General features: G+C 42.1%; 1 protein-coding gene across 6 annotated transcripts in view; it reads left to right on the top strand.

The window, feature by feature from the left end:
• Nucleotides 1–14,824, top strand: part of phactr2 (phosphatase and actin regulator 2) — a 48,936-nt gene extending 34,112 nt beyond the window's left edge. For 3 of the 6 annotated variants that reach the window (XM_080482139.1, XM_080482141.1, XM_080482140.1), the window contains exons 3-13: nt 669–743; nt 1,132–1,272; nt 2,520–2,765; nt 4,100–4,628; nt 4,838–5,016; nt 5,772–5,928; nt 6,253–6,308; nt 8,427–8,488; nt 8,778–8,915; nt 11,134–11,210; nt 12,953–14,422. In XM_080482139.1, coding sequence (XP_080338265.1) covers nt 669–743; nt 1,132–1,272; nt 2,520–2,765; nt 4,100–4,628; nt 4,838–5,016; nt 5,772–5,928; nt 6,253–6,308; nt 8,427–8,488; nt 8,778–8,915; nt 11,134–11,210; nt 12,953–12,968 — 1,676 coding nt within the window. In that variant the 3' untranslated portion in view covers nt 12,969–14,422. Of the gene's footprint in view, nt 1–668; nt 744–1,131; nt 1,273–2,519; nt 2,766–4,099; nt 4,629–4,837; nt 5,017–5,771; nt 5,929–6,252; nt 6,309–8,426; nt 8,489–8,777; nt 8,916–11,133; nt 11,211–12,952 lie in introns of all 6 variants that reach the window. The other 3 variants (XM_080482142.1, XM_080482144.1, XM_080482143.1) reach the window with 2 other exon arrangements.
• Nucleotides 14,825–15,308: the final 484 nt, after the last annotated feature.

Raw genomic sequence — 15,308 nt, 5'->3', positions numbered from 1 at the left:
GTAAACAGGTTCAACTGTAAACATCTAATTTGTCATATCTTGATTATGTTTCTCCGATGTTATCACCGGCTGTCTCCTTCTACTTGGTTTCCAGTCACTCTTTGCTGAGCACAACGTGGCTTACTGTGTAACTAAACTCTCTTATGTAGTGCTTTTGCATAATGGTGTCCAAAATGAAGGAATATAATGATTTTCATTGTACACAAGCTAAACATCAAATATACTTACATCAAAAAGGATTAAAAAATATATATTTTTTGTAATTTTTTGGTCTGATTTGTATTTTTGTTTCTCAGGTTGAGATCTAATTCTGATTTTGTGAATCCAGCAAAAAAAAAAAAAAAAACAAATGGACATAATTGTTTCCCAGATGTCCTTGATGTCTTTATATGAAACTTTTGTCCAAATTATGTTTTTTTGTTTGTTTGTTTTGTGTGTGTGTGTGTGTGTGTGTGTGTGTGTGTGCGTGTGCGTGTGCGTAGGTCAAAATGGAGATTGCAGTGAAATGTTCACTGCAATGAGAGGAACATGACTGTTGCGTAACGCTTTAGTCGACTCCTACGGAGGAAAAACTGACTGCTGTTGGAGAGCTAAATAAAAGGATTTACTCCGATGTCTTTATTGATTCGCACTGACCCTTTTTTTTTTCCCCCTTGTTCGTCTTTCAGTTCTCGAGAGAAAAATTTCCACCAGACAAACTCGAGAAGAGCTTATCAGAAAAGGAGTTCTCATCCCTGATCAAGGTCTGTCCTGTGATTCATGCACATGTTGGCCCTCACGCTTGTTTAAGGCAGCTCTGCGCCGCGCGATGAAAGACGAGCAATCATGATGGCATCTTTGGAGGAAATAATAGGCCATCTTATTTCAGAAAGCGATACCGATTTGTACACAGCCGTGAGAGTTGTTTTATGACGCGACGATCAAAGTAACAGCAACAAACGAGGAGATGAAAACTTCCCAAAGAGGCGAAATGCTAAATCTTTTTCTACATAGATGCTACTAGAACAGCCACTCAGTTCTTGGTTCACTTGTTCCCAAGTAATTTTACAGATGTGAACATTTTTCAGTGTTTTTAACAGACTCGTCATTTAACACAGTCTCTTTGGTTTCGGTTCACGCCTTCTCTCCCAGATGAACCGATCAGCAGTGAAAACCTCAACGGCCACGCCACATCCGGTTTGACATCAGAGGAGGTCAAAGTTGACATCGAGACGGCTGAAACGACGCGGGAGGAACGGGCAACCAAGCCAGGCGGCACTGAGGATAAGACAGGTAACGCCTGCATCCGGTTCTGAGTCATCGCCCTGCTTTCTCGGAGTGGTTTTCACATTACTGTTGGTAATTAATTAATATTAACATGTGCGAATAAACAGTTTTTTATGAAGATTAATTACACAAACAATGTTTTGGGGTGGTAAACTTGTACTTTGACAACCGACCTTCATTAAATCCCAGATGTGAAATCATGAGGCACTCTCTGTTTTCGCTTCTGGCTACATTTTGGGGCACTGACTCGACAAAATAAATGGATAAAAACTTAGAAACATCAAAGGAGCTGAAAACTTTTTTAAGGGAATGCAAGAGTTGATCAAATGTTCTTTGATGCTTCTTTACAGAAATGCTTTGGGCCTTCCAGTAATTCCATATTGAGCAGATTTATCATTTTAGTCGTTGATGACCTCATCGTACTCCGAGATGTGTTGTTGGTTAGTGAACGAGTAAATCCAAGAAACATTGTTACAGTCAGCTCAGCTGCTGTGAAATACTTATTGATAATAGTGAAGTGGTAAAGTTCCAACAAAGTGTGTTTCTCATGAATATGACACTTTCAAAGTCCTCTCACAGTGTGGCTTTTACCAGCTACACCTAAATATCACCGCTTTTTTTTTTTAGACGCTCTGAAGCCTTTTCCCTCTCGGCCTCAGAATGCCTTTGAATCTGCTGCAGTTTTCTTGTTGACATTGAATCCTCTGTGGGATACCTGAGCGGGTCTAATGTGCTCAAATAGATATTGCCATTATATCAGGCATTCGCAGTCTGCACAGAGCTGTGTCTCTCTCCTAATGCTTCCCTCTGCCTCGGGGGATCTGCCGCTGTTCTTGTGTCTGATGCTGCTTAAGTGTTTGTGCTGTTTTCATCTCAACACTGTTAGCATTGAACTTATGGCCATTTGTTTGTTCATTTGTCAATAATCCAAAAAGGCACAGGCAACAAACTCTGCAAATACAGCACCAGAGCTCGCATACCGTTGCACTGGAGGCCAGGAGGAAGCGATGAAGGTTAATGGGCACATTTTATCTATCTCGGCGGCGCAAGACTCTTTTATCGTCATCGGCTCCGTACCAGCCGCCCGCTTAATCTTTCTAGTATCTCCTGTGTCTCTCTGTGCTCGTCTGCATGTCGGTGTGTGCTCCTATCTCTCAGATGAGCACTCAGAAGAGCCTCTTTGTTTTTAAGCCTCCAATTGTTAACCTCTGAATACTCCCCCTTTTGGTTCCTGCTTCTTTTGATCTGCTCAGAGAGGCGTGATACTAAACCCGTCGCCCGTACAAACCAGGTGCGACCTCGGGAAGGTCAGGCTAAAAAACAGCAAGGCTCCACCCTTCCTGCCTCTTCCAAAGCGGCCAGTGGCACCGCGGCCACGCCGAGGCCCAAAGATGGCGCCTCGGGGACTAAAAAGACAGCTAAGACCGCACCCAAAACAGGCTCGTCCTCGCAGCCTAAAGCTAACCCCCGGAGTACTAACAACACTAGCCGTGGGACGGGTAAGTTCAGCTGGTTGGGACTGAAGCGAGTGGTGCTGCTGTTGCCCTTGCCTGCCCCCCCCCCCCCCCCCTCCCCGCTGCATGGAAAACGCACCTCGAAGGGAAACGGGACTCATTATGAAGCCGCCTGCGGCTTTATACGCACTCTTGTGTATATTTGAAGTGTTGGGTTTGAGTTTCGCTGTTTTTTCTGTGCTTCTCTCTCTCTCGATAGTGTCCTCTCCCCGTTAAAAAGCAGCTTAAAGTCAAGTCACTGAGTAACTGCAGTAGCTGTGTTTCATTTAGAAGCCTCTTGTTTCTTGAGAAAGCAGAAATGAAGATTTATTTGTGTCACTTGAGACATTTTTCTAGAGTACAACAGTGTGTGTGTGGGCGGGGGGGGGGGGGGGGGGGGCAGATAGTAAAGATAATGTTGCATGACTTTACTAGAAAGACCTCTGAAAAACTTGTGTTTAATGGCATGATGCCCAGGCATGATCACCACCTTTCATTCACTGTGTGTGTTTATATCTGTGTGTGTTCTTGTGTTCAGCCTTCAACAATACTGCATGTGATCTCCATGCAGCCTCTTCTGTGTATGAAGTGTTGCAGCTGTTAAAGAAAGTCGATTAAATAACATTTTAAGTTCATTCGGTTGCTTTGGTGAACCTGGAAAAGCTGTTTTATTACCTGCACCTGGTTATTGTAATCCCTGTAAAATATTATCACCATTTGAAATGAATGCATATATAGTGTATGCTTTATTATTTGAATTCATATTAGTTCCTGGTCTGATCTTGTGACACTGAAATCATTAACATGTGCTCCCAGGATTGACGTGTTTGTCATTTTTAATGATATATTTTTTACAAACAATCAAATGTAAAAACTATTTATTTTGACAACAGTCTAATGCACAGGGGGTAATATTTTAAGTCCAGCGGAAAAGAAACAGTTACTTTGCTCTGTGAATAACAAGTTTGAGGTCACGATTTGAGTGAAAGTGAAACCGAAGATTGGAATGTAGATGTTATAGGCTTGAAATTAAATTTGGATATGCTTTAGATGCTTTGGCTTGGTGCTACTTTTAGTTGAGTGAGAGTTCCTGTAACGACTGTTAAAAGACTTTTGACGTAAATATTAAAACTCCTGCATTTCTATAAATCCTGATTTCTTCCTTCAAAATACCTGAGTTATATTTACTGCAAAACAATCTTCCCAAATGTAATATTTGTAGACTTATGTAAGACATGTAATGTGTATAAATTGCTAAAACCTGCAGAGAAGTAGTGCACCAGCAGGATTATTTTTTTTTTTCGAAATCACATTTTGTGCTTGTTCTCACTTTTTCTTAGCCAAATCTTCCCATCCAAAGAAGCCGGGATCCACAGCAAAAAGCACTACCACCTCCACACTCCGTTCCCGCGTGTCCAAGGATGCTGGCGCCGCAGCGCCGACTGACAGGACAGATGTCAAACCCAACCGGAAATCGGACACTTCCACTCCGTCCATCTTAACTCAGAAAGCCTCCGCAGAGACCCCGCGTCAGTCCGGGGAGGCGAACTCTCCTCCTTCCGCCTCGGAGGCCAAGCCCGTCTCGTCTAAAGCTGCAGGCAACGGGGCTGAGGGACGTCAGGCTGCTGCCCTGCAGCATAAATCTGTCCCCAGTGCTTCGCCTGCAGGAGAAGAGACCCACAAAGGTGGAGTTCCTGAAACTACAGCCGAGTCACCTTGCATCAACGCTGCTACAGAGGACACGTCGTTCACAGAGGGAGAGACAAACCCCAGTTCGCATGACGAGAAGCGGGGGAGGCCGGAGGAAGAGGGAGGAGAAGATGGAAAGAAGAAAGGGGAAACGCAGTGTAGTGCAGAGAACAGCTCGAGGTAAAACTCTAGTCAAGACATGCGGTCGTGCACTCATCTCAGTCTTTCAGCGGCACGAGGCGATCGGTGAATTAAGAGAACAGTTTGAAAATAAAGACGTTTCATTTGTAGGCAGAAGTATAAAAACATTTAATGCTCATGTCTTTAGAATTCCTGAGCCGTGTTGCATACATGCAGAAGATGTGTCTCATTATTATGGTTTCATGCAGGTCGGCAGAGAAACAAGCGGAGAAGCCGCAGGGTCTGAGCGTTAACACTGAGCAGGCCGAGGTCACGATCATTCCCGACCGGCCGAGAGACAGCCAGACCAGTGACTCCGACTCCGACGGGCCCATCCTGTACCGGGATGAGGAGGAAGAAGAGGAGGAAGAAGATGAGTACTTAAACAGTATGCCAATATTTTTTTATAATCTGTTCTACTGTGTCATAAAATTTTACGGCAACACATTTGTGAAATTGTTAAGAAGAAAGAACATTGGCTCATTGGTTTTTGCTTCTTTCAGCTCATTTGTATTTTTCAGCCTCTTTATTCTTTCTTAAATACATGCTATAAATCAGATTGCATGTCTCACTCATCTGACTCAGTATTTATGAGTATTAGAACAAATACAGATCCTTTGAGGGTAGCAGTACCTGGACCAGACACTAGTCCTTCACAGAAAAACTGCACACGCTCACATACGACACACCTACAGACAATATTAGAGGCAAAACTGCAAAATAAACTATGAAACACATGTTTTTTTTCTATCGATTGCAATGCGAAGCTAAAAACTAGTTTATCCTTTTTGTTTTTATCTGTCCAGTCAGCATTTACAGCAAAACACTGCATTGTGTCACACCACATGGGAAGTTGCTGAAGGTTCACAGGACGGTCGTCGTTACAACTATCAAAATTAAATGTTCATTCAGGACGATATTCCAACAGAGACATGTTTTCTTTTCCGTTGCTCAGTGTTAATATGGCCGCCGACTTGTTTGTCAGAAATTTGACTACTAACCAACATGTAATCCATTATGACTCACCTCTGTAGTAGCGTTTGCAATCATAACATAACTATTCCATCACATACATGCTGATGGTGTAGAGTTTTGTTTCCCTGCCTTCAGCAGCGCGCTACCTCTGTCCCTTCTCCGTTCCAGGTTCTCTGGCCAGCAAGATCCGCCGACGAGACACCTTGAACATTAAACTGGGGAACCGGCCGAGCAAGAAGGAGCTGGAGGAGAAAAACATTCTTCCACGGAGCTCGGAGACGGAGAGGCATGAGCTACGCCAGCAGATAGGCAGCAAGCTTGTCAGGTACACTCTCACACAGGCACACAAAGCAGGCTTTCAAAGTGTAGGGAGGTGTTACTTTTTCTCCCAGATTTCCGAGGCTGTTGGGTAATATCAGAAGTTGTTAAGATTTTTTTTTTATGTGTAGATGTGGGTGGTGTGCAGGATCTAGTGAAAATGAAAATGTGTGATAATTTCTACTCAGTAGGAAAAGGTACCAGAGAGCATTTGGACAATGAGCAATAAAAGGTGGAAGACAGAAGAAAGAATAAACAGAAAAGTTAATAATTAAGATGTTTGAATGATTTCCCATCTCGAACATGTTTGACCTCAGCTTTGTGATTTCAGACGTCTGAGCCAACGGCCCACCACAGAGGAGCTGGAGCAGAGAAACATCCTCAAGCGTGAGTTTTAGGACTATCATTAAACTCAATTCGTTTCTCTTTAAGTTACTCCTGTTCTAGCACGGTTTTACATTAAGAACAATTACGGGCAAAAACTCAACAATCCCATACTAGCAAACAAATGCAGCAGTGGAAGGAAGGAGACGCTGCAGACTTGTTGTAGGTTTGAAGCACAGTTTACCAATTCCACAGCGTCCAGAGAGAGAGGACCTAAAGGGAGTGGGATGCAATAGTATCATACATGAATGACTGAATTGGATGGAGGATGAGACAATGAGAGGAGCACAGTGTGTTAAAGGAGCTCAAGCAGTTGCAGCACAGACCTGGACCTCATCAGGCTTCATCATAAGGCCTTTATCTCTGCTTGACCAAACCTCAGGATGTCACCGAGAAATCCTCAGTCAAATGAAAATTACTGTCATTATTGGCTTCATTATGTCGAAAATGGTCACATTTTTCACGTTATTTCCCATTATTAGTTGCGTCGAGCAACCGTTACCTCACAAAGTTGTTTTTTCACACCGTAAGAAAAAGACTTGTTAATGAAAAAAAACATTGTTTTTAATTTACTTATTTACTGAACTGGAATTTCAGAAAAAATGAGTTGCTCCCCCTGCTGAAGCCGCTTCACTGAAAAAGGTCCTGGGTGACCTGAGTCAGACCGAATCGTAAACGAAAAGATATTAATAATAATAGGAATGATAATTTGCAAAAACTAAATTGATCTATTGATCACATGATTGGTGTGTTGGAGTTATTGTTCATTGGAAGGTCGGGGTCTCCTACATTGGAGCCTTTAACATTTCCTTCCTTTTATAAAGTCTTTGCTCAAAAACTTGCTCTGAAATTAGTTGTTGTTGTTTTTTTTTACAGAACAAGGAATCCAGTCAGTCCTCTGAAAGGATTTTCCATTTTTTATATTCCACACTGACCTTTATACGCTCTCAAGAATTAGGTGCGATTATTGCAAACAATTATCTGTGCTCGTGGCTGAACGCAGCTGCTCAGCGGCTGCTTAACACTGAGTTATTGAGCAATAAGCGGAAAATAACACTCAACAGCCTGTAATCACCAGTTGGTATCCAGTGGAAACAGCACAGGAGATTAAAATCAGATATAAACGTGGAAATCACCCGTTATATAAAGGATATATCCACAGTAGCTATAGGATGGTTGAAAATGAAACCGAGACAGTGTGACACGACGAGAAATGTCGTGTTTGTGGCTTTGTTGCAGCCGTTTAGTAACGGTGGGAAAAGCGGTGTGAAAACAAGCAGTAGCTTTTCACTCAGATTTGTAGAGAAGTTGTTCGGTGACTCAAGTGTACAATCTGAAATCCATCTGGACCCGCCGAGTCTAAAACGTGCCGCGGTATGAAGTGTCATAACTGGAAAAAGAATCATACTATGCTTTACACTGCTTTACACTTTTTATTTGTTCTTCAATTTCATTTTTGTTGCATCCATTGTCACTTTTGAAACTTCAGTTAACACATTTACTAATCATTTTATATAATAAAATGAAATAGTGGTCAAACTGTGGTCACATATTTCACCATTTGTCCCATAAAAATCTATGACTGACATGGATTCCTGCATTATTTGCTACCGATCTGCATAACCCCACCCGGTACAACAGCTCGGCTATAAATCCTAAGATAAAATCACCTTTTACTAATATGATCTTTTACGTCTTGTGGTTTACCGTGAAGAAAAAAGAGCTAAAAACAATTTTACTTTTTATGAAGGCAGAATTCATTGTTTCACAAGGAAGATTTAGTCGGCTGTCTGTTTTTTTTATTGTGTCATGATTGTATTTCTGTCTCTGGTGGGACCACGAGAGGTGGAGGAGATTACAAGCGTCACTCACAAAATGTTTCTCCACATTTCCTCACTGCACATCCATGAAGACGCCACGGGAATATTTACAATACAGATTTGACTCTGGTGATTTACTCGCTTCCCCGTCTGCTTTTGTTTATCCAAAGGCAATTACCCAGCCACACTGACACAGTTGTGCTTTAATGCGGCACGTCGAGTTGTGGTTATTAACAGAAGCAGAAGCCGCTTCCAGACAGAGGAGGTGTGAAATGACTCTGTGTTGCTTCTTTACATGCAGAGAAAAATGAAGCCGAGGAGCAAGAAGCCAAGCAGGAGATTAAAAGGAGGCTTTCCAGGAAGGTACTGTAAACACAAACCACACTCTCACGTCTAAGAGGGAGCAGAAAGGACACAGCGAGTGCTATATTTAGCTGCTAATATGTTTTGCTCCACCTTATGAGTCATGGTTGGCGGCAGAGGAGATGCTCTGTGTGGAGAGATAAGTCCACCTAGTGGATGCAGGTAGAACTGAGACTGGGAAGCTTCACAGCACTGATATAATCCAAAACTATAAAATAAAAGTATTGTTTATATATGTTATTGATGTCCATGAATACAACCTTGTCCCGCTGTCTCTGTGTGTTTTCAGCTGAGTGTGAGGCCCACAGTGGCAGAGCTGGTCGCCCGCAGGATCCTGCGCTTTAATGAATATGTGGAGGTAACGGACGCAAAGGATTACGACCGGCGGGCGGACAAACCGTGGACACGACTTACTCCTGCTGACAAGGTACTGCCGTCACTGCAATACTGAATATTTACCAAATTGATTTCATTTTTTTTTTAAAAAGGGGGATTTTCCACATATTACCACCAGAGGGAGATGTACACACGCCACAGTTTAAGAATCAATTAAGTGACATATTTATTAGTGATCTATGATAAATTGACATATAAGATGGCCAAAATGATCTCATATGAATTTATTGCACAGTCAAATGTGGACAAATCTCTGTGATTATGCACTTTTTTCTTTCTTCATCATCCTGTCTTCTATGGGACTTTTCCAGGGATGCTGCAGGAGTTTGACTTCAGCCACAAAATCACAAATGAAGTTCCACACCAGTGTTGCCTCTTGTACTTTCAGTTTTCCAGTCGATCGCAAATTAGGTGACGCCGAGGCTTTTCGCGAGCTCTTGAAATACTTCCTCAATAATCCCAGGAAACTATTCGTGAATGGACTTTGACATGTCTGTGAAGGCAGGGGACAACCTGAAGTCAGTCAGCTCACTAATAAATATCCCGTTTAATAGAATTCTCAACTGTTAACACTGTTTTGTTAATGTAGCTGTATTATGGAGCGCAGCTCTTTTAAACAGTCTTTTTTTTTTTAATGTTTTCTGCAACTTTTTATCACTCATAGTTTTTAAGATTGTAAAAACCTACTAGGAGACAGAACTATGAACCTTCGGACTATAGCTGAGCATCAGTAAACTTTTCCATCCTCAAGTCAGTTAAAATGTATTTATTTAGCACTTTTAGTACAAAATAATGCAACAAATAGTGCTTCACGGGGTAAAAACTGAATAAAACCAAAGTGATACCCCCCCCGACCCCTGCCATTGGATATACATATCAAAAATAAATAAATAAACATTTTAAAAATCCTACAATAGGTAAAAAGGGGACATCAGTTAGATATATTATTAGAAAGGAAGGTCTTGAGCCTGCTCTTAAATTTCACCTGAGGTAATCTGAATTGATCTTTGGTTTTAATCACTTTCAGATGAGTAACTCAAAAAGGCAAGGAAGCGCAACATACATTTTATTTTGTCCTTCATTTCAAGCTGCACAGACCATGTGTTATGGATTCAAAACTTAGATGGCAGAGCATTAAAGAAAAAAGTGTAGTGTAAACGTTTGTCTAGCCTTCCTTTATTGCAATAATCACAATCATTTTATTAACTCCTGGGGGAAATTCTTCAAAAATAACCTTCTATATCAAGTTTATAGTTTAAATTTGACTAACTGAATTAATATGATTCCACTTTTTGGTAAAAAAAAAAAAGAAAATATGAACAATGGATTTGTTGTTTCTTCGTCACTGACATGAGCCCCTGTGATTGTTGATAAGTTTAACTTACAGTGAACCTTCACTAACCTGTTCCTTCCATTTCTTTATAAATATACTTATAGTATATATACTGTATATATTTACTATATTTTTCTGTCTCCTTCATCCTGTGTCTGGTCTGCCCTCTGGTGGTGATGTTGAGAACCGCTTTGACAAGAACCAGACCACAGACTTCACTCATTTGTCATATATCCAAATCAAATTAATTGATAGGGCAGATTTTAAAACAACAGCTGTTGACCAAAGTGGCAGCCAGGATTCAACATAACCATTAAAGTTAATAGAAATTAATAGCAGCTCTCATTCTGACTTTAAAACCAATGAGTATCGGTCAGATTTAAGACAAGATTGACAAACAGGCAGTGCCAGAGCCAGCTTCACACACAGAGGTTGTTTATTTTAAAGCTTTGGCCATAAAACGTATCAAGATGGGCCACCCCTTGTGTTTGAGATTTCCGTGGAATAAAAACACGTTTGTTGTGACACTGCAGCAGGTCAGACCAATATTTTGAAATCTTAAAATTGAGGCGTTCAGGAATTGTGATGGACCTTTCCAGTCACAAGCTCCCCGCTCTCACTTATAAGCCACTAATTGTTCCTATATGGTCAAATTTGTTCAGTTTGTTCCCGATTGTTCCACAACGTTCGCTTTTAATTGATTCCCTGAAGCACCGTCGGGTTTCCACAGAACATCGTGCAGCTGTTTTAAACTCGCAGACTCAATACGATCCTTCTGTGTGTGTGTGTGTGTGTGTGTGTGTGTGTGTGTGTGTGTGTGTGTGTGTGTGTGTGTGTGTGTGTGTGTGTGTGTGTGTGTGTGTGTGTGTGTGTGTGTGTGTGTGTGTGTGTGTGTGTGTGTGTTCCATCCCTGCAGGCTGCTATCCGTAAGGAGCTGAACGAGTTCAAGAGCCGAGAGATGGAGGTTCACGAAGACAGTAAACAGTTCACCAGGTACTTAAGTGGTCGTCGGCCTCCACCATTTAACCCGACTGCAGCCTCATCAATGATTTATCACCACAGATCCTGTGGTTTATTAGCTCCGGTTGATCAATATTTACATTATTCCGCGGCCCTAAAGCCATTCCCACCGTCCACATTAAAGACGTGACATACGGCTGAAATCAACTCCAGTTCATTGGCCTCTGGTAGCGGTTGCTCCTGTTGTTTTGAGTTAGATCATTCAGAGCGAGAAGAGCGAGAGAGAGGAGCCAGTGACAACCTATACTGCTTTCTGACGTTTCTGCATTTCTCATCACCTGTTTTCACGAACTCGCATTAAAAAAAAAAAAAATAAATAAATAAAAAGGTCAAATGTCGCCCCCCTTGTAATATAACGTCTTGCAGGTGCACCAACACGTTTAAGTTGCGAGGCATGTTAACAATGGTCTTTAAAATGTGTCAGTTTTAGTGTGCCCCCCCCCATAAGAGGTCAAAGTATTTATCAGCGCCGCCAGATTCCTATCAGCACCTGCGTTCAAAGCAAGGCGGAGGCCATAAAAAGTTCCCCACCTTGTAATTCCCACTGTCTGAATGTCATTAAGTCGTGGCACTTAAAGTAAGCGGTAAAAACCAATGACAAAAATCCCAGGATCAGGAAACCTTTAATAGAAAAAGTGCAGGTTGGTTGGGCAGATTGTCACAGCCGCTTTTCTGCTGTGTGCAGCACAAACAAGGTCGAAATGGAAAAGACGTCGGCAGGAAACTTCACCTGAAATCCCACCACAGTAGTCAGAGCCTGGATGAGAACAATTTGCGAGCAACTACTGTGGACAGAGGAAGTTAGAATCGAATTTTTTTTTTTTTTACAGCACCACAGCCAACTCCGGGAGAAGAAAAGCTTTTCATAAAAACAACTGCTTGGTTATATTTCTTTCCAAAACTTGTGCTTCTTTTTTTTTTTTAGGTGTAAGATCCCAAAACAACATCAGTGGGTTGTTTTAGCCATGATCTGATCGTAATCAAGCCTTTGCCTCTTCATTTTATTCCTTCATCGGGCGCCTGAATGCAACCAGCACATGCTTACACTGCACGGCGCTGTCAGGCGTCGCTCCATCACCACGCCTCATTGCCTCCGTCGAATGACTTCACTCCAACGCAAATCACTCCACAATATGTTATGAGACCTGTCCCATCTGACCCATTAGTTTACCTTCCATCCATCTTCTATATTGCATTGTTCGACATAGGCTTACAAGGACAGCTGATTCTAATCTGTTCTGAGCAGGTTGAATACGGAGTGACTGACAATCACACGCTTAGATTTACACAATTTATCGTCACCAGTTAGTCTGTCAGGTCTGTTTTTGGACTGTGGGAGAAAATTCAGAAATGCCCGCGCTGGGTTTATGCTTGCTGTGAGGTGAGACCACGCAGCGCGTTTTTGTAATATTAGACCCCAACAAAAAATTGTAGAATCTTACTGGGTAGTCAACAGGACATTTATTAAATCAAATAGACAAGTTCCCCAGTAACTCTAAAACATTTGAACCATCAGGATGGTCTATGGAGGCTTTTCCCATTCAAATTTTGCCATTTTGAATACTACAACAATTTCCACGGGGAAATGAACAACCTTAATGTGCAAAAGAGTCTATGTCATGTTTTTTTAAGATATAAAAGGAGTATTTGTCTTCATTGATAGGTACGGTTCCTATTCTGTGTTTTCACGCAGCCGGTGGGTTTGTGTTTTTCAGATTCCATCGACCCTGAGCGCCCTCACTGCCGCCCTCAGTGTCCTCCGACCCTCCAGACCCTTCAGTCCGCCCGTCCCTCTCCACAGCGTTTTGGTTTGGACGAGCAGGGAAAGTGTGTAAATGACATGAATCAACGTTGCATTCCTTCCACATGAGCCAGTCTCTGGATTGGGGCTCTCTTGTTGCTTAGACAGGGCTGAGCCACACTGTTGGCGATGTCTGTTTTTTTTGTTGTTTTTATTGTTTTTTTCCCCTGCTACGGCATGTCAAAATGTTCACTGTGAAGAAGGTCTGCTCCCCCTGATGATGCGTATTTATATGTCTACAGACAGCTACAGGTGTGTCTTAAGGCCACGGCCGCCCAGGGCACCAGTGAAACATTTGCACATATCTATAGATAGTAAAGATAGAACAGTAGTGTGTATAGTGCTCAAAGTAGGATCATTTATTTATTATCTAGAGTTAGAAGCAGCTGGTATACAGTGTTCTTTTTTTTTTTTTTCTCGCTTCAGACCTAATGAGAGGCTTCAGGGAGGAAAATGAGAGCGAGTTTTCCACTATTGCAGAGAATGTGGCACAAGTGTACCGTACAGTTGTGCACTCGCCGAGGTGTGCCTTGTCGCAGACTGACAGGTGGCCATATTTGGGCATTCCTCCTCAAACAGGAAGTGGGGGAAATGGATGGGTTCAGGCTGATGTCAGTGCTGATGTCACACATGAGAGAGGAAGAGGAGAGGCCATTTGTTGTGATGTGCCCCATGGAGACCAATCAAAAGAACTGCCTTTCAATCTTTCCACTCAAGTTTTATTGCCACTAGGGGGCATTATATTATCAGAGCTACAAATGGGGAGGACAATGATGTGTATTTAGAGGAGATTTGGCCTGTGAGTGTTATATTCATAAAGCCGAGGGAGTGATGGACCCCCGAGGCCGTTATACTAAAGTGCAATGAAAATCTCAGCTTTCTATCAGAACTGATCCCTCGGCACACCTTCTGATGAGACATGACAATCGGGTGCTTTCGTACAGTCGGATCCCACTTTTTGTTTGAATCTGGTTCATTTCAGGCTTTTGGCACGAGCTCTTGTCGCACGCGGCCAAATGAAAGCGGGGATTTGATTGTATGTTGATCGTCTCAACTGGGGGGACTTCATATGAAGATTTCATGAGTAGGCAACCCGAGGCTGAAACGATTGACTGCCCCCCCCCCAACCCCCATCAAAAAAAAAAAGAAGTGGAGAAGAGGTTTTTATTTTTCCCCTCTTCGCTGAACATGCTCTTTCAATTTCGTCAAGCCTATTTATTTATAGTGCAGACGTGAAAATAACAAAAGTGTTGACCGAAGCGCTTGAATGTGTCTGAGATGGGGCTTTTTGAAGAGTTCCCTCTTTGCACTTTGCCCTAACATGCACCTCCAATCCAGTTAGAATCCATCGTTTATCTCCTCAAACTGGATTTTATTCACCCTCAAGAAAAAGATGATCAGATCTGAATGAATTTGAATTACAGCCCTCAATTAATCTGTCATGTAAAAATGACAGTTTGTTCATTACTGCAAAATGTAAAGAGGATTATTTTTCCCCTTTGTTTGTGTGTGACGATTCCAGCTGGTAGCAGGGTCTTAGTCATGTTTCATACAAAGCCCAGTCGACTGGAGAGGCGACGTTGCTGGAGTGGAATGATTGACAGATCGGGTTTTTGCTGACCTCCAGAAAGCGTACGCTCTCCGTCGATAAAGCCCCGACCAACAGCGCTCGTCATTCTTTTTGAAGTGGAACTGAAAAGGACAGATGTATCCCTCCTGCCTCCGAATGTGTGGGGGTTGTAAAGCGAAGTGATGCACAGTGATGGAAGGAGAGAGAGAGAGAGAGAAAAAACAAACAAACAAACAAAAACCAACAGTATTCATTCATGTCGATGTCGACGTTGTTATATATTATTTTGTACAGAATGTATATCGAGCATGTGCATAAATTGAAGTCAATTTTACTACCAATAAGATGCAGTACAACTTTGACGTGAATGTTTTAAGCGCTTAATTGTACTTTGTAATTTCGTCAACCCTCCACCAAATAACGGCTGAAATGAACAATGTTTCCGAGCTGGCGTATAAATCGAACCAAGCTGTTTCCTAAAAGTACCACGTACCAGACGTCAGACAGGCAGGGATGAATCCCAATGGCTTAAAAGCAATTTCTAATCATGCTTGATATATCCCTTCAAAATGACAGAAATCAGTCTCCACTTGATAGTATTAAACCAGGAGATGGTCATTTTTAATTCTGGAAATATTCCAGATTTTAGCCGTATTTATTTGGATAAAAGTTCCTAAGCTGTTTAGTAAATATGATCCCT

This window comes from Lipophrys pholis, assembly GCF_963383615.2.
Source record: "Lipophrys pholis genome assembly, chromosome: 15".
Taxonomy (NCBI): domain Eukaryota; kingdom Metazoa; phylum Chordata; class Actinopteri; order Blenniiformes; family Blenniidae; genus Lipophrys; species Lipophrys pholis.
This window is presented reverse-complemented; position numbering and strand designations above follow the sequence as displayed.